Raw genomic sequence first — 19,531 nt, 5'->3', positions numbered from 1 at the left:
AGAGGTATGGTTGCCCATTACCCTGGGAGCCGGTGAATTGAGAAGAACTATCATGACTCTCTTTTCAATAGTAGAAGCTCCATCTTCCTATAATGTCATCTTGGGGAGACCAGCTTTGAACGCCTTCATGGCTGTGGCCTCTGCATATCATCAAAAGATTAAATTCCCGGTGGAAAACCAGATAGGGGAAGTAAAAGGAGACCAACCCTCCTCTCGAAGGTGTTATGCTGATACGGTACGAGTGGACAACAAGAAAGCTCGGGGTGAGCAAGGAAGAGGTGATCCTGGCAAAAAGGAGGTGTGCACAATAGGGGAGGTTAAGGAGGAGCATGAGTTAGTGCAATTATTCCCAGAACAACCGGGAAAAATTGTCAAGGTAGCTAGGGATTTGGAGGTCGGCCTTATGAATCAATTGAAAGCGTGTCTGGCCAAGAATACAGATGTATTCGCCTGGTCTTCCCAGGAGCTAACTGGAATCCCATCTCAGGTGGCCGAACACAAACTAAATATCCTCCCGGGAGCTCGGGTTATCAAACAAAAGAAGCGGCATTTTGGGGCGGATAAGGACAAAGTCATCGCTGACCAGGTTCGGGAGTTAAAGGAGGCAGGACATATCCGGGAGGTACAGTTCCCTACTTGGCTGTCTAACGTGGTACTGGTACCCAAAGCTACCGGGAAGTAGAGGATGTGCATTGATTTCCGAAACCTGAATGAAGCTTGCCCTAAAGATTGTTACCCCCTCCCTCGGGTTGATCAGCTGGTGGACTCTACATCAGGCTTTGAGTTGCTTAGCTTTATGGACGCATACCAGGGATACCACCAAATCCCCCTGGCACAGGAGGATCAAGACAAGGTTAGTTTTATCACTTCCGGAGGGACTTTTTGTTATGTGGTTATGCCGTTCGGGTTAAAAAATGCAGGGGCCACCTATCAAAGGATGATGGACAAGGTCTTTCAAGGCCAGCTCGGCCGGAATGTGGAGGTATATGTAGATGATATCCTGGTAAAGTCCCGAGCTAGGCGGGATTTCATTCCCGACTTAGAAGAAACCTTTAACACTCTTCGAAAGTACGGGGTAAAACTTAACCCGGCCAAGTGTGTTTTCGGAGTCAAGAGTGGGAAGTTTTTGGGTTTTGTGGTAACGAAAAGAGGGATAGAAGTAAATCTTGAAAATGTGAAAATATTGAAAGAAATGCCCTCACCAACCTCTATCAGGGAGGTACAGCGGTTGACAGGAAGAATCACCGCCCTGTCCCGATTCATCGCCCGCTCGGCTCATAGGAGTTATCCTTTCTTCCAGGTGTTGAGGAAGGCCCAAAAATTTGGATGGACTCAGGAATGCGAGAAAGCTTTTCAGGAATTGAAGGAGCATCTGGCTAATCTGCCGGTTCTGGTCAAACCAAAACCCGGAGAAAGGTTGTGGGTATATCTCTCTACAACCGAGCATGCTGTAAATTCCGTACTGATCAGAGAGGAAGCCAGGGACCAGAAACCTGTCTATTATGTAAGTCATGCCTTGAAAGGACCAGAAATTAGGTATGGTGATATAGAAAAGATGGCTCTTGCGCTCATCCTTACAGCCCGAAAGCTTAGACCGTACTTCCTGTCCCATCCAATCACGGTCTTAACTAACAGTTTGCTAGGTCGGGTGATGACTCATCCAGATACTTTGGGTAGACTGGTCAAATGGGCGGTGGAGCTAGGGGAGTATGACATCGAATATCAACCCCGGGTTGCCATCAAGGCGCAGGCTCTGTTCGACTTCTTGACAGAGATTCTCACTTTCGGCCAGGAGGAGGTGTGGAGGGTGTTCGTGGACGGGGCTAGCAGCTCGGAAGGAAGTGGGGTGGGTGTGGTTCTGATCTCTCCCACGCAGGAAAAAACCCGGATAGCCATGAGGTTGCACACTTTCAAGTCCAATAATGAGGCAGAGTACGAGGCAGTCGCAACGGGTTTAAAGTTGGCTCGAGAGGCAGGAGCGGAGCATGTAATTATTTACTCCGATTCCCAGCTGGTAGTGCAGCAATTACAGGGAATGTTCAGTGTTAAGGAAGAAAGGTTGCGAGAGTACACGGAACTGGTCAAGAAGCAGGGAAGTGGTTTCTCCAGTTGGAACATAGAGCAGATTCCCCGGGAGCATAATACTGAGGCAGATGCGCTGGCCAAAATGGCTACTTCCTGGAGTAGTGGTAACAGCCGGGAAGTGATACAACAAGTGGGGTCGGTGTTGGCAATAGAGGAAGAAAAGCAGGAAGGAAAGGGGAAATCTTGGATGACCCCTCTCATTAACTATTTACAGACAGGGACTCTTCCCTCAGATGGGGCAGTAGCCCAAAAGGTCAGAAGACAGATACCCCGTTTTACCCTTTTGAATGGGAGTCTGTATCGAAGATCCTTTCAGGGCCCACTACTAAGATGCCTGGAGGAGAAGGAGGTGAAATATGTGCTCCAAGAAATACATGAAGGATGTTGTGGGGATCACGGAGGAATGTGGAGCCTAGCCCGGCGTACTCTATTAGCCGGGTATTGGTGGCCTACTCTACAGCAGGATGCCCGTCAAGTAGTCAATGCTTGCGAAGGATGCCAAAGATTTGGAAATTTTTCTCATAAGCCGGCAGCGGAGTTGCAAGCAGTATAGGCATCCTTCCCATTCGACCAGTGGGGCTTGGATATTGTGGGACCTTTTCCTCTAGGGTCCAGGCAGAAGAAGTTCCTTCTAGTTGCGGTAGATTACTTCTCTAAATGGGTAGAGGCGGAGCCCCTTGCAAGAATTACAGAAGAGGTTGTGTTAAACTTCATTTGGAAGAATATTGTTTGCCGGTTTGGTGTTCCTCGGAAATTAGTTTCTGATAATGGAAGGAAGTTTCAGGGACGGAAGATGAAGGATTGGTGTGCGGAGATGAAGATACAGCAGGTCTTTACCTCGGTGGCTTATCCTCAGAGTAATGGACAGACGGAGGTAACTAATCGAACGATAGTGCGGTCTTTGCAGGCCAGGCTCTATGGCATGGGTAAAAATTGGGTGGAGGAAATTGCGGGGGTGTTGTGGGCTTATCGTACTACGCCGAAAACAGCTACTGGAGAAACACCTTTCGGTTTGGTGTATGGGTCCGAAGCAGTGTTACCAGTGGAGATTGGGCAATCTTCTCCCCGAATACAAGCTTATCAAGGGGAAGGAACCGGTAGCCGAGCGCAGGAGTTGGACTTGATAGAGGAGAAGCGAGGAAGGGCGGCCGTAAGGATGGAGGCTTACAGGGGAAGAGTGATGAAAGCTTTCAACAAGGGAGTCAAGCCTCGAGAATTCCAGATAGGAGATCTCGTATTAAAAAAGGTTAACCATGCAGGGGATGTGAAGAAGTTAGAAGCAAAGTGGGAAGGTCCTTACAAAATTACTCGGAAGGTGGGGAGAGGGGATTGGTACTTGGAAGACAGTCAAGGTAAGACCCTGAAGCGGCCTTGGAACACATTGCATCTCAAGTTGTATTACTCTTAAACAAGCGAACTTGTTGTAATATGTATTCCATGCTGTTATGTGAATAAATGTGTGTTTTGTTTAATGTACTTAAAGCCCATGGAAAACCCATGGCACCTTAAAGCCCAGGTGATCCACTACCCTGGCACCTTAAAACCCAGGCGTTCCACTACCCTGGTACTCAAAGCCCATGGCAAACCCATGGAACCTTAAAGCCCAGGTGATCCACTACCCTGGCACCATAAGCCCAGGCGATCCACTACCCTGGCACCATAAACCCAGGCGTTCCACTACCCTGGTACTTAAAGCCCATGGCAAACCCATGGCACCTTAAAGCCCAGGTGATCCACTACCCTGGCACCTTAAAACCCAGGCGTTCCACTACCCTGGTACTCAAAGCCTATGGCAAACTCATGGCACCTTAAAGCCCAGGTGATCCACTACCCTGGCACCATAAGCCCAGACGATCCACTACCCTGGCATCATAAACCCAGGTGTTCCACTACCCTGGTACTCAAAGCCCATGGCAAACCCATGGCACCTTAAAACCCAGGCGTTCCACTACCCTGGTACTCAAAGCCCATGGCAAACCCATGGCACCTTAAAGCCCAGGTGATCCACTACCCTGGCACCATAAGCCCAGGCGATCCACTACCCTGGCACCATAAACCCAGGCGTTCCACTACCCTGGTACTCAAAGCCCATGACAAACCCATGGCACCTTAAAACCCAGGCGTTCCATTACCCTGGTACTTAAAGCCTGTAGTAACAACATAGGCCATGTATGGAACCAGCAGCTCATCATCGGTGGCTCAGGATTATCTTATAGTGCTACGCCTCTCGGGACAGCGAAACAAGTTCTAGACCGACTATTTGCCGGAGGTGTAGTGTTATCCTGGTAGGCCCAGACGGTGAATCCGGGGTCGTCTTGCAAGACGGGAGCCCAGCATCATCCCGGGTGATGGGCCCGGGGTCATCTCATAAACCGGGAACCCAGGAGCTCCTTCGGGGGCCCAGGTATGCAAAGGCCCATAATAATTCACAAGTCATAGGAATCTAGGTGATCTACACGATATGTTACTCAACAGGGAAATCAAAATATGCAAGTGGACAGAAAGCCAAAGAAAATCAAATGAACATAATATTCATTACCCAATGTTTTTTACAAAGAAACAAAAAATCCCAAGAAATGTAGACACGCCTCGGGCACTAGTTTTACTTTTCTTCAGGAGGTGTCTCCTCCCCGGTCGTGGAAGAAGAGGGCAGGGATGCAATAGCTCGGTGGATGTCCGGGACCCCCTCTTGACTTAACCCGGCCTCTTCGTATTGCACAGAACATAGGTCGAAACCCTGAGCAAAGAAGTCAAAGGATTGGTCTATCACCATCTTCTTGAAATCCTTTGAGGCCAGAAAAGCTTGCTTCCACTGAGACTCGGTCATCAGCTGCTTCTTCAAAGAGGAGTCGGCATCCTCGGCTAGTAGGCGAGACAGGCCCGCCTCTGTCCAAGCGGCAACCAGCCCTGCCTGCATTTTTTCTATCACAGCTTGATGCATCTCCGTCTCTCGCCGGGCAGCATCCGATAAGGCCAAAGCCTTGTTAGTATCCTCTCGGGCTTCCCTCAGTTGGTTTTGAAGAGCCTGGGACGCCTTTAGATGGATCTCTTGGGCTGGCAGCCAGTTTTCTTTGCCATTCATCATGGGCCTGGGAAGTTTCCGCCCGGGAACTCTCCAGGGCCGAGCGCAGAGCACCAACTTCTGCGTCATGCATCCCCTGCAGCTGTGCGGCATTAAGGCGAAGCTGGGCCATGCGCTCCTCGAAAGAATGAGTTTTTTCTCTTTCCCGGTGGAGGACGGAGTTTGTTTCCTCCAGAGCACTGGCTAGCATGCATAGGCCCTGCAGGACAAAAGTGGGATAAGACAAAGGAAGCAAGGAAAGAAATAGGACACTGAACCCGTACTCACCGTATAGGCATGAGATAAGCCTTCGGAGAACTTGGAGGTAGCACCCCGCACCGACAGAGATGTTCTCTCCTCGGGTGAAAGCAGACTTTGGACCGCTGCAGCCTTCGAAGAGGTGGTCCCTGACAGGAATAAGGGAAATCGAGAGTTCCAGGTAGAGGAATTTACTAGGTTCCCCCAAGCGCACCCCATGTGCTCCATGCTAGCCGAGGGGATGTCCCAGTTCGAGGCTAGAGACTTGTCGGGATTAGCCGGGAGAGTTGGAGAAGAAGAAACAGGGGCAGTAACGTCCTCCGGGTCGCTCAGAATGATCATGTCAGGGTCCCGGAGGGCCTTCCTCTTTCGCCGGGAAAGCGGAACTTCATCCTCCAAATCCTCAACCGATAGAGGTGGGTTGGGTTGAGAGGAGATATGGGAGGAGGCTGATACAGTATCCGCCAAAGCTCCATCAGGGAGGAGTGAGAGAGAAGCAGGGGGAAGAGAAGCCTGGAGCGGGGGCAATGATACAGTGGTAGACAAGCGTGGAGGGCTGGAAAGGACAGCACGGCTCTTTTCCTCCTCCCTGGCTTTCTTCCGCCTTTCCGCTAAGGCCTTGGTTCTCTCCTTGGCAGCCTGCCTTTCTCTAGCTCGCTGGGCAAACTCCTCTCTCATCACGTCCGACGAATCTGCCATAAGAAAGCAATATATTAGGGATAGGATGCAACAAACAAATCAAAACAAACGACAGGAAGAGAACTATAACTTACCAGGTTGAGCTCCCGGAGCACCATAAGCGTCGATCACCTGGTTAAGGGGATCTTCCACCCGGTACTCAACCCGTAAGCTATCATATTCTCAGGCGTGAAAAGGACAGGGGAAGAGAAGTTTTGGTTGCCCACTAAAGCCAGGCTGCGAACATAGGGCTCCTCAACCCTATAGTTTTCAGGGAGTTCAGGTTGAGGGGAAGGCTGGACAAAAATCCGGTCCTAAAAGAGAAGGGGACCGGGGGGCGGATAAAGAAGTACCTTTCTTTCCAGCCCTTCAGGGAAGAAGGGATATCGGAAAGAAAGCGAGCGTTCTGCCGAGCGGCCAAAGAAAAGGCCCTCTCGTTAAAACGGCAGGAGAAAAAGTAGTGAAAAAATGAGGGGGATGATGGCTAAGTTATGCATTTTAAAAAGAATGTAGGTGAATGCCATAATTCGGAAAGAGTTCGGATGAAATTGATTAACCGGAACTCGGAAAAAATTGGCAACCGCCAGATAGAAGGGAGGAATGGGAAAGCGAAGACCGCTACGAATTTGATCCCGAAAAAAGGTATAACAACCCGACGGGGGGGTATCGGGTGTGCTCCCTGATAAGGGGCAGAACAAGGTATAAGATAAGGGGATTTCTCCCGAGTTACGCAATTCCTCCGCCGCCCCCTGCGATAAGGTGCTGGGAAGATGGGTGAACCATCCTAGGGTTGGCGGAATAGAGGCAAGGGGGAGGGGGTTACACACTTTCTTTTTTCCTTTTCCCCTCGCATTGGAGGACGAGGCTACGGAGTGTTTGGCGTGGGAAGTTTTTCTAGAAAAGCGAGGTCGGGAAGGAAGAGCCGAGGCGGAACGAGCATCGCTCGAGTCACCGCTAGGCTCTTCGTCTCTAGGCGAGCCTTTGGCATTCGCCCCGGAGGTAGAAGACGTACCAGTAGACATGAAGGAAGAAAGGATACTTACGTAATTACGAGGCGAGTGAGAGCGTGCGGGGACGAATGATGAAATTGGGAGTGAAGGACAGATGATCGGAGGCAATCGCGCAAGAAAGGGGAGACAATGAGGAGGTGAAGAGAAAGCACAAGTATTGGAGTATTAATAAAAGGTCTGGGCAATCTGAGCCGTCTATTTTGAATTAAACGAAAGAGATGTGCAAAGCGTGCTTGGGAAGCTAAAGCGACCTCTGACAAAATTTCTGACAACGCATACTACGAAGCATCTAGGGCTGACGTGGAGCTCAGTGTACTGCACAGGACCACCGGGGAAGGGCCATACTAACCTCTCGGGACAGCGAAACAAGTTCTAGCCCGACTATTTGCCGGAGGTGTAGTGTTATCCTGGTAGGCCCAGATGGTGAGTCCGGGCAAATGCAAGGATAAGTATCCGGAAACCAGGGGCCGGTAATACTCAGTGGGCCCAGGGTCATTTTATATAAAATGAAGCCCATACCTCCTTTACGTGTGGCAGACTCTTACTGCAAATCAAATCATTAGGCAACATGGTGAAACAGTATGAGCTCGGTATGGGCTCTCCCTAATATTGCGGGAAGGTCAATCCTACGTGACAACTATCCCATCACAAGAACAGTTGTCAGTTGGGCCATGCTGGACAATCATGGAAAAAAACCGGGTCAATACATATAAAAGGAAGGCCCCTTACCACAAGAAGGGGGGCATGAAAAAAGAAAAAGAAAGAAAAAAAAACGAGAGAACAACACAAAAAAGAACCCACGTCGTGACATTCATTTTATGATGTTCGCATCAATTATAATAAAAGGGTAGTCTAATTAATATTGGGTAACGCCGTAGCATTAAAGACGTAGGTGGGTTCATGCAATAAATTAAAATTTAAAAGAGGCCAAGCTAATCTTAACCCCACGTATATATTTCGTCACAATTACTCGCCGCTTTCGATATTTCTCATTAAAATATTAATATTAATGGTGCGTTGCTCAAAATCTTTAAAACGTGCAACAAATAAAATTTATGATTCAAAATTAAAACATTCAACAAACTAAATGCACAGTTTAAATATTTCAAATAGTGGAAAATTTTAAGTTAAGATAAGGTATTTTAAAAATATTTTTTAATATAATGTAAAATATTTTTAAAATTTCTAAATATATAATATTTGATGTATGTGTGTGTGTGTTTTTTTAATCTTTCCTTCAACCACAAGCCATCAGAGTTTCAGATGTCATTTATTAAATTTACAGTACTGATTTGCCCACACGTACAATATTGAATATCGCACTCAACTCTTATAAATTTTTAAAGGGATTTAATTTGGATTTTATTGCAATTTAATTTTCCTACTTGAATTGGGAGAATACGGACGAAATTAATTAATGTTTGGCGCACTGCTACCTTTTTTTATTATTACATAATCATCGAACCTGGTTTTAATTTAAATTCGAGGGACCAGGTACATACGTATCGGTATCTCATTAAACAAATATAGTTTGTCTATTTATTATACTCCTCGTTCTAATTAATAATCATAAAGATTGTCTCTTCTCTTCTTTTTTCTTTTTTTTTTTAGTTATCTAAAAAATATGCAGTTGGATTCTATATTTGGTAACATTTTTTTTTGAAACCGTTTTTAAACGAATTAAATAAGAACAAGATAGTAAGTTTGGTGTAACTTTCATTTTTCAATTATTTTCTTATTTTTTTTGAAACACAAACGAGTCTATCCGTCGATTATAGTTTTTTTTTTTGACGGCATATTTTTTTTCATTATACATAAATCACTCCTTTCATTACAAATTCCTATAGAATACATTTTGATTGATGAATTTGGAATAACAAATTGCAAATCTATTATTCAGGTTTCTTCATTGTATGGATTGTCTAAAATTTAAATTCCGAATTTACGTTATGTCACTTTAAATATTTTCGACAACAAGCGTATGGAATTAGAATGCATAAATATTCAATATTATTTGGAATTCATACTTCAAATAATATATCAAATTAAACTTAAGATTAATATTTAAAATTATTTATCAAATTAAATACTTTAAATCTTACATTTATTTTCTACTATCCTACAGGCTACATAACAGCATTAGTACTTTCGTTTTTCTATGTACGCGGATTTAAAAAAAAAGTTAAAGTTTAAATAAATTTCCTATTTATTTATTTATTTTTATTTATAAATTCATTGAAAAAATAATTCGACGTTTTTTTAAAATTTAGTTTATATATATATATATATATATATATAAATACAAATAAGAAAAAATTGTTGAAAAATTGAATAAAAATTGAGTTGGAAAACGTTTCGGAAAGAAGAAGTCACGTTCGAGCATGCAAAAGTGCACGCTCAAGTGCGCTTAACCCAAGCAAAAGTGGCCATGCAGAGAACTGTGCGCTCGAGCGCGCAGTTCTGCACGAGCGCGTTGTGCGCATTGGCCGTGCTCAAGCGCGCGGTTTTGCGCGCTCGAGCGCGAGCCATGCTGCCTAAGATTCCAGGCAGCGATTTTTCTCCGAAAAAATGCATATTTTTGGGCTATTTTTTCATATATACATTATGGAATATCAGTTGTTATTATATATTAACTCATTCTAATGTGCTTAATATTAATATTGATATGCGATATAAGCGGTTTTCCATATAAGGTTGCTTTCTTCAACGAAAAGTTGTGTTCTTTGAACACAAAATCTTGATTATCTATATAATCAATCCCATGTCTGCATTATTAGATAGACAACACACAAGTGCATACATATTCCAGTATAGTTTTTTTTTTCTAATCACTTGAAAGTTTCGCATATAATAGTTTGCAAAAATCAAGTAATTGTGGTGTTTTGATTGCCTGATAAGTACAATCGTTGTATCTTAGAGACGATTATCAATACCGATTTAGCACTTTGTAACCGAACAATTTCGTCTCGCGAATAGAGTGTTATACTCTGGCCTCAACTTCATTCCTGTTGTTGTGCTACTGTATTCCAAATTCCGTGTAGTGACCCGCAATTAATTAAGGTAATTAATTACTAAATTATGCCTACATAGTCCAAGATAGATCGGACGGCCCGAAGAGGAGTTCGGAGGATCCGAATTGGATCGAAAGCTCCGATCGAGATCGGAAGCTCCGATCTAGATCAGTGTACACGTCATCGGTTACGTCAGCAAGGTGACGTCATGGCTGACGTAATATCGGGCGATCGGAAGCTCCGAAGGGGCGATCGGAAGTTCCGATCGTGATCGGACGTTCCGAACTGGGTTCGGAGGTTTCGAACGCCGTCTATAAATAAGGGGTCCGAGCCCTCATTCTGTGTACCAAATTCCCTCTCTTCTCTCTGATTTCTAAGCCTTCTAACTCAGATCTAGGGAGATCTAGGCGTCCTATGGGAAATTCGGAAGTGGCTTAGTATCTAGACGTCGTCGCGGAGCTTTGGCCTAGTTTTGAGGCTATCGTCAGCAAAGGGCTAACGACGGATGCAGGTATAGCTTTGGCATCCTAAAAATATTTAGGAGTATGCAATAGCTTAGTTAAGACTTTTAGAGCGTTTATAGTGAAGCATGGACTTTTGCATGTGTAGACGCAGTAGAGCAGACTGGTAGGCTTTGGACCTAGACGGGTGTGCTAGGAGTTGACCTGCAGTGTTAGAGGTACGTAAGTACTGACCGAGATAGCCGACATGATATTTATACATATGTGTGTGATGCATGATGTATGTGCTGTATTGGCTATGCTTTACTGTTTTTTAGCACATGCATATGTTTTTACGGATACTGCATCGGGATGATGTGAGTCATGACAGTTTCCATCAGTCGAGGCGATTCTTTCTGAGAATTCGTGTCTTGGGAATATACGAGTACCACGCGGAGTCGCTCTCTAGCCCGGTACTGTGTATTCCAGGCGCCCAGAGAAAGTGATTTAACCCTGATTTTTGAAGTCATGTGCATGCTCATATTTGTATTTATATCATTGCTTCCGTATTGAGCGTTCTAGCTCACGCCCCTATGTTTGGGTATCGTGTACCTTGTGGCGGGGTAGGTTTGAGGCTGGACGGTCCCGGTGGTTCCCAGCAGGGTTGAGGTTGCTACCGTGCAGAGATAGTTTGTTAGGGATTCTGATACCCTAATTTCGATTTGGTTGTATAAAGAATTATACACTGTTTCTATCGTCGGTTGTATTCTGCCGATTGGATTTGTTGTACTTTGGAATTATCCGCTATTTAACGCTTTAATTATTATTGCTTGCGCTAACCACTCTGATTAGGTAGTGGATCCGTTGTCGCTACATCCCGAATTGCACCGAACAACAAAAATGCTACTAAATAAGTAAATATACAAAGTAAACCATCTAATTCTCTTATATAGATGTGACAAAAAATATTTAAAATATATCTCTTATATAATTCTCCAACCCACCACACTGATAAATAGGATAATTAATTGCCTCATACCGTCAACGGTCAACGACATCATTAACTGATCACAATGCAAGTTGAGATATATCAAAGTAGTGTTTGCTATAGTTTATAGGGAATTTTTTAGCTTTAAAAAAAAATTGAAAAATATTTCTTCTAATCTTTCTCAAATACTACTTAAATTTTCTAAAATACAACGAGCATCAAGCGTTATCTACGGATAGTTTTATCCCATCGATTAGTGTACTATACATTCGATGATCGTAATTAATGAATATCATTGAATTTTCACATGTTGATTTTTTTATTTTATATTTGGCCATCCCAAATGTCTTGTAAGTTGTAAACACGTGAAAAGTGAAAAATCTTAAAGCGAATATATATATAGCAAAAACAATGTTCTTTCTTTATCAATTAATAATGAATTAACGAGCCGAAACAAATGGTGGACCATTTTCACCATATATACTTAAATAACGCGTTCTATGTTCAATTCGCATTTATTGATTTGGGCAGAATATTTCAATGCATATATTGAAGATTTGCCGTTGCCTTAGTATACACACACACTATATTAAAGTTAAACATTTTATATTAAATATTTTTAAATTAGGGGCATCTTATCATTTTTACAGGTTTTCAAATACAGATAAAATTTAACAAATGTAGCCCGTCTCGTTAGAAATTAGAATGAACACATATATTGTATGGATAAATTGCAACAGATCGTACACTGTAAAAATAAAGGGAAAAAAAAGTAACAAACTTATGGGAAACGTTACATCTTGCTCCTACAGTTTGTAAATTTTTTATTTTTGGTCTCATTGATAAACAAGTTTTACATGTAACTTGCATTTATTTTTTATTTTTAATTTTGTTGTGATGTTTTTTTTTTTAAATCCTATAATTTGTCTTTTTTTTTTCATTTCTAATCTTATTTTCACCGGACCATAGTTGTATTTGTTGATTAAAAAAACATACAAATTAAATGACAAAAAATTAAAATAATATAGAAGCGACACAAATTCATCCTTAACATGACTAAAATATCTAAAAAAAAGTGTAAATTATAGTACTAAAATAGCTACCACGACGTTCAGATTGAATCATATTCTTTATTGGCAATGCAAGCAGTCACGACCAATATAAAAAATCTAACCTACTAAGGCTCGTTGGCTATTGAGATTCAACGACGGATGAAAGCATATGTTATTATTGATTTTGGACATGTTCTCAGACTAGCTAATAATTATGCACATTTTGTAACTCGTTTTGCTTCTTTCTTTTATTCATCATTTGTTTGGGTGAATGGATAATTTCTTTCGTAATTGGTTAAGCTTGTAACAGATTATTTCTCCCAATAATATTACAAGTTTTACCCTAAAAAAAATATGATACTCCCAAACTATGTGGAAGCTTAATTGTATTTAACATCGTGTTTTTAAATAAGGGTTAAAACCTTTAAAAAAAAACAGAAAAAGAAAATCAGGTAAAACCTTATGAAAATGAGGTAAATGTACTTAGAGTTTGTTAATTAGCTAGGAAGTTAAATGTGCTTGAAATTTTTTTTTTTAATGAAGAACATAGGCTTGTTGATATTTTAGGAGGTTTTATTTAATTTATTATACATTTTAGACTTTTCATATGAAGATATGATACGAGCAATGAAAATTCAAGCAAATATTATTTATGATATATGTGCCATATATATATATATATATATATATATATATATGCATCGAATTCCTATGAAATTTAAATTTTTAAAGTCGAAGATACAATTTTTTAAACTTATAAAACATAAGCATGCCACTTCAACCTTGTTATAGCATGCCAAATTTCCATTTTTCAATATATTGCAGGTATTGGTATACAGAGATTTGTAAACCACAAAATTTCCCGTTGTTGGTTTCAACATTAATTTTACAGAAAACTATTTCCTAACTCGGGCTAGACCAAAATCCGAGCCAGCATCCTCCCCTCAGAGAACGTATATGTTAAGCAATTTTAATTTTTAAAAAAATTGGAATTTTTTTTAAAAAATTGGAATGTAAATGTATGTACGGGCAAAAAATCGTACGTCATTATCTCACATGGACTGGTGGTTGTGCACTTGTGCTATGTGTTTAATTCGTGTGTGTGTATATCTATATCTATATATATTTTTGAGAGAAATATATATCTATATATGTGTGATGAAATGAAAATTGAAATGGGTCCGCAGCACAACCTTCCAAACAATTCAATTATTGAAATTTATAATTGGCAAGTCCAGTACTGTAACCCTCGCTGGATGAAGAAGTTTGCACTCGAAAATAATTTTTTTTAAAAAAATCGGAGACATTAATTTAATAAATTTTGCCACATTTTACTTTTCTTGTTGATTTATTTTTTTGTTAATTATATGAGAAGTACGGATCCTGCTGTAATTTATTTACCTTTACTATTTATTTACACCACTAATAATTGCGAATATAGTGATAAGAGTATGATGTTGGTGGCTAAAATTAGTGAACAGTAATTTATCGTGCTGTATAGATGATGAGACAATAATTTATATAGTCAGGTGAATCTCTGAAAGAAATTAATATCTATACTATAATTTTAAAATAAGATAAGTAATTATTTTTAAAATGATATTTTAAATAATTAAATATTTTTAAAATTTATATAATTTTTTTATATATAAAAATAATTTTTATTTTACACACATCGTGTATGCTCAAGCGCTAATACTAATTATTTTACGTACCATCCATTTTCTTAAACCAAAATTTGGAACATTTTTTTAACCCTTATAAATTTGGAATTAATTATATTCATATATTTTTTTTTTGAAAAAAAACCGATGGCCAACTTTTTCTTATAAATTTATAATAAGCAAAACAAAGTTCTTTTACAAAATATCATACATTTCCACTTGCACATGATACTCGTATTTTTTCACGAGTAAACAAATTAATTATCTGATAAAATAAAAATTCGATTATAAAAATTGATAAATGAAAATATTAATTCAATATAATTACATTTACGCGATGACCATTCCTCAACTTGCGACGGAGTAAACTAATGTAAATTTTTTTTTAGCGTGCCGCTTTTCTAATCTAATCTAACAATCTAAAAATATTGATACACCATCGTTGCACTAGTTTGGTAGTTTTACAACATTAGTTCATTGTTTTTAAAATTTACAGCATACCTTTATTTTATTACTCAAAGGTATAGATTGCGTTTACTTGCTATGATAATAATAAGATTATATTGATAATCTTATCAATATTATATTTATTTTTTAAGGTCTGTATTAACTCGTAAATTCCATTTATATTTACCTAATTTAAACTTTATATCTCAATGGTTTATCACAAATAAAAGGTATGATATATAATTATTTTAACTAATTATATTTTCAATAAAAAATACATCAATATCCTTTTTTTTTTGTTGAAAGGAATACATCAATATCCTTAACTTCCCAACATATAATCATGAAAAAACCCATTCAAAAAATTATAAAACATGAAACTTTAAGATATATTTAATAAATTTTATTTTATTTGATTTTAACATGTGAAAAAGTCATTAAAAAATTATAAACATGAATACAAATTTAATAATTTAAGATATGATTAATACATTTCATTAAAATTTATTCTACTCATGGAATTTTTTTTTACTCGATTTATTATTTTTTAAAAAAATAAATAATATGTATACTCAATAATTTTAGTGAATGAAATAATTTACATGTGATTCAATAATAATTTAAATTTTTAAATAAAATCATAATATCAATTTTCATACACAAACGAAAAATAAGATTATATATTATAAGCAAATGACAAAAATATAACTCGTCACTGATCATAATTTCAATAACAAAATTGGTCAATCAAAATAAACATATTATTGCTTATTCACAATTATTCAACCGCCTACATATAAACTAGTTAAATAATTTCAGTATTATTTATCTATATATAATTAATCACACTAGTCAACACAGTCATAGAATCAAAACACATCACATCCGCTAATTATAAAATATGTGGTTGCATGCCTCATCTATGATAAATTAGATTATTGAGGTGGTTTTGGATTGATGAATTTGATTGATATATATTTATATGATTTATGGATATTTGAAGCATTAATCATTACAAAAATTTATATGAGACGGTCTCGTGTGTAAATTTTGTTAGGCAAATCTTCTGTTTGAGTCAACCATTAAAAATATATTATTTTATATGACAAAATATTACTTTTCTTATAAATATGAGTAAGATTGATCAATCTCAAGAATAAAGATACATGAGACGTACTAATGAATCATTTAGCTTTGGTGTATTTGAAATCCACTATATTTAATGACCATTAAAATTGAATAACTTGATACAAAGTGATTTAAAAATTCATTAAAGTTTGTATATATATGCAAAAAGTTAAAAGAAACTTTAAATCCGTCCTTTCAAATGCATGAGTCCAAACACGACCAAAGAATTTTACCTTTTAATTAATCAACACATTGGGTTATTCACGATTTCACAAAAACTCCCATCTCACGTCTTAATTTTATAAGACAGAACTCCTAATCGACTCTAACAATAAATAATATGAGTAGCTTTTAATTTTTCATGAATATAAATTCGCGAGACCGATATTTCATCTGTTACAGTTTTCACCTTCCACACTTTGGACATTTGTCTCCACTTTATTTGGCACCCCAACCCCCAAACCCCACCACCCACCACCCCCGGAACTTGTTATCTCTCGGACGCTGCATCGACACTGTGTATGTACCCTAACCCTATACTTTACATTACAATACACAAAAATATACTAAACATGGAGATATGGCTTTTATAATTTGCATTGATTCGGCGCAGTAACATCACAGGAAATGGGTCCATTGTCCTCTACCACAATTCAACAACCTTTGTCTATGTAAGTAAACTACACCATCCGGGTCCGCCGCTGCTACTACTTTCAAGTTTCACCCCAACTTCTTTCTTCCTTAAATACCAGCAAATAAAAGAAAGGTGGTTATTATCTCGTGTTCTTGCTAATGATGGAAGATCAGTATGCCATGGCTGATCTCCGCCACTACATCAGCGGCAGGCCTTTGTTTCCGCCTCCTATACCGGCGCCGCCGGGATTTCTTGCGACCCACAGAGGTTTTTCCCCGTCACACGCCTTGGAGATGTTCGTGGTCCCCAGGGGTGGTCTGCATCAGGAGTTTTGTTCTGATTCTACCAACAGCGCTGCCGTGGTGGATGTGGCTCATAATACTACTGTTGCCGCGACGACACCCGCTGGCGGGTTCGACGTGTTCCAGATGGAGTCGAGCGGCGGAGGGGACAGTGGCACGGTGAGGTGGCCGAGACAAGAGACTCTTACACTTCTCGAGATTAGATCGAGGCTTGATTCCAGGTTTAAGGAGGCCAACCAAAAAGGTCCATTGTGGGACGAGGTTTCAAGGTATATGTGCAAGTATGAGTTTTTTTTGTTTTTGTTTTTTTTAACTTGACCTAATTTCTAAGATCACGAAACAACACTTTCTTGGTTCTTGAAATCAAATCCCGTTTGTTTGTTGCTTATTTACTTGCAAATTTTTCTGAATGATCATTCTAAAATATCACAGAAAAAAAAATGTGATTGTTTTTTTCCAGAGAAAGCTTGCTTCTTGCTAATATTTTCCGAACTTGGTGAATCCAAGATTGTACCTTTTCATTATTCTTTATCGACCCCTTTATTTTATTTCTCAACGAAATGATAGCTCAATATTAATGAAGTCGAGTTGGAGAATCCAGTTACTGATAATAACTCTGGTTCTGATTTCTATATGATGATGTAACCTCACAATCACTTCTGCAAATAATAAGAACATCAGTATCTGTTTTTGAACAAGAACTAATACCACTTTTCTGCTTCAAAAAAGGCCAATCTTTTGAAACAATTTTTTTTCCAGTTTTTACTTTCATAAAAAGACGTGAACAATCAGAGAAGCAGCACCTCTCACAGAGAGCTTTCCGTATGACTTTGAATAGTCATGTTATTCCAAACGAGGTTTGTCTTCACCACTTAATCAAAGAAACCACTTGAGCTTGCCCATTATCAGCAATTATCATTATCACTTGAAATTTTTTACAAAACTCAGTACATGAACTGAAACTAGGGTTCATTTGTATCAAGATCTCGATTTCTTGGATTTTGAGTGTCAAAAAAGTCTTCTTTTTTTTTTTTTACGCTATAAATATTTTATATAGTTTGGGATTTCAGGATACTGTACGAGGAACATGGATATCAGAGGAGTGGCAAGAAATGCAGAGAGAAATTCGAGAATTTGTACAAGTATTACAAAAAGACCAAAGAAGGCAAAGCTGGAAGGCAAGATGGAAAGCATTACAGGTTCTATAGGCAACTTGAAGCTCTCTATGGCGAAACAACTAATGTATCTTCAACTTCAGGAACCCATTTTAATGGTGGAAGTTTTCAACACAGTTGTCAGAACAAGAACACTTTTTTAGCTGGTAATGAAGTATCCTATCCGGGTTTGAAGCTCTCTGATACAACCCTTAGTCTCTCAAATTCTTCTGATCCCGATGCTTCTTTATCAGACGATAATGATACAAATTTAGGAATTAATGACGACGACGATGATGATAATGATAAATTAGATGAGCGAAAAATGAAGAAAAGAAAGGGCAAGCGAAATTGGAAAGCTAAGATCAGAGACTTCATTGATTCACAAATGAAGAAGTTGATGGATAAACAGGAGGCCTTGATGGAAAAGATGATGAGAAATATCGAGCACAAGGAACAAGAAAGGATGGTTAGAGAAGAAGAATGGAGGAAACAAGATGCGGCAAGAATTGAAAGAGAGCATAAGTTCTGGGCTAGTGAGAGAGCTTGGATGGAAGCCCGAGACAACACTTTAATGGATGCTTTGCGAAAATTGACAGCAAAAGAATTGAGGGCTGCTTCTCTTAGAGAAGAATTTATGGCGCCCGAGATTCGAAGCTTAAGCGGAAACCAGAACGATGATGGTAGCGAAACGATGACTAATTCTTCGAAAGTGGACGTTTGGCCGGAATCCGATATTAAGAGACTGATTCAGCTGAGGACTGGGATGGAAGCAAAGTTTCAGCGAAGTGGGATTTCAGAAGAGGTGCTGTGGGATGAAATATCACACAAAATGGCTTGTTTTGGGCATGAAAGGAGTGGGTTAACGTGCAAAGAGAAGTGGGATAGTGTGAATAATTACGTACTCCAATGCAACAAGAAAAGAAAGGAGGATTCAAAAGGTTGCAGTTATGAGCATCAGAATAATGCATCTATGTGTTATCAAGGAGGAGAGAAATGCAGCGACACGAGTGAGCAAGGGATTATTTATCACGCTGCTAGGATAAATAATCCCACCAATGTCGGTCCGTATTGTAATGGGAATGTGGGTGATACCGTGAGTGATGGCTGCTTCAGGTACTTCATGGGGGATGGTATTGGAAGAATCATGGATTGATTCGACGAAGGATTGATAATCCAAGATTATGCAAGAATGTGAATCGAGATTGGTTCAAGAATTTTTCTTGTGTAATGATATGAACTATGAAGAGTTGATCGACTCATTGGGGGGACCAAAGAAGCTATTCTCGCGGTAACTTGTAATCTTAGTTGGTAACTTAGTTAATTTCGTCTGCTCTGGATCAGAGATGCTCGTCTTGCGGTAACTTGTAGTGTTAATTGGTAACTTGTATAATTTCTTCTATTTTATGTATTTTCTTGTTGAAATCTATGTATTGGTGTCGTTTGATTTGATTGATAGTGGTAAAATTTAATGGGGAGTTACATTTGTGCAACTGGGATTTTAAGTTCGCACTATTTATGTTACCTACAGTTGGTACCTCATCATATCAAAAGTTATTGTGAAATTTTTGTTATTTTGTTAATGCATGAATCTTAACTAAAATTTGATATTAGATTTA

The 19,531-nt window shown here is 39.4% G+C and overlaps 1 protein-coding gene across 2 annotated transcripts; it reads left to right on the top strand.

The window, feature by feature from the left end:
* Window positions 1–16,414: 16,414 nt before the first annotated feature.
* LOC140875486 (trihelix transcription factor PTL-like) lies at window positions 16,415–19,394 on the top strand. Of its 2 annotated transcripts, XM_073279171.1 has the most exons (3): window positions 16,415–17,027; window positions 17,829–18,079; window positions 18,167–19,394. In XM_073279171.1, exons 1-3 carry the CDS (start codon window positions 16,615–16,617, stop codon window positions 19,066–19,068), a joined length of 1,566 nt encoding a protein of 521 aa, XP_073135272.1. In that variant the 5' UTR covers window positions 16,415–16,614; the 3' UTR covers window positions 19,069–19,394. The 2 variants fall into 2 exon arrangements, with proteins under 2 accessions (XP_073135272.1, XP_073135271.1); XM_073279170.1 differs by having other exon boundaries at window positions 17,829–19,394.
* Window positions 19,395–19,531: the final 137 nt, after the last annotated feature.

This window comes from Henckelia pumila, chromosome 1 (genome assembly GCF_033568475.1).
Source record: "Henckelia pumila isolate YLH828 chromosome 1, ASM3356847v2, whole genome shotgun sequence".
NCBI lineage: Eukaryota > Viridiplantae > Streptophyta > Magnoliopsida > Lamiales > Gesneriaceae > Henckelia > Henckelia pumila.
The sequence above is the reverse complement of the archived record's forward strand: the minus strand, read 5'-3'. Positions and strand labels throughout refer to the sequence as shown.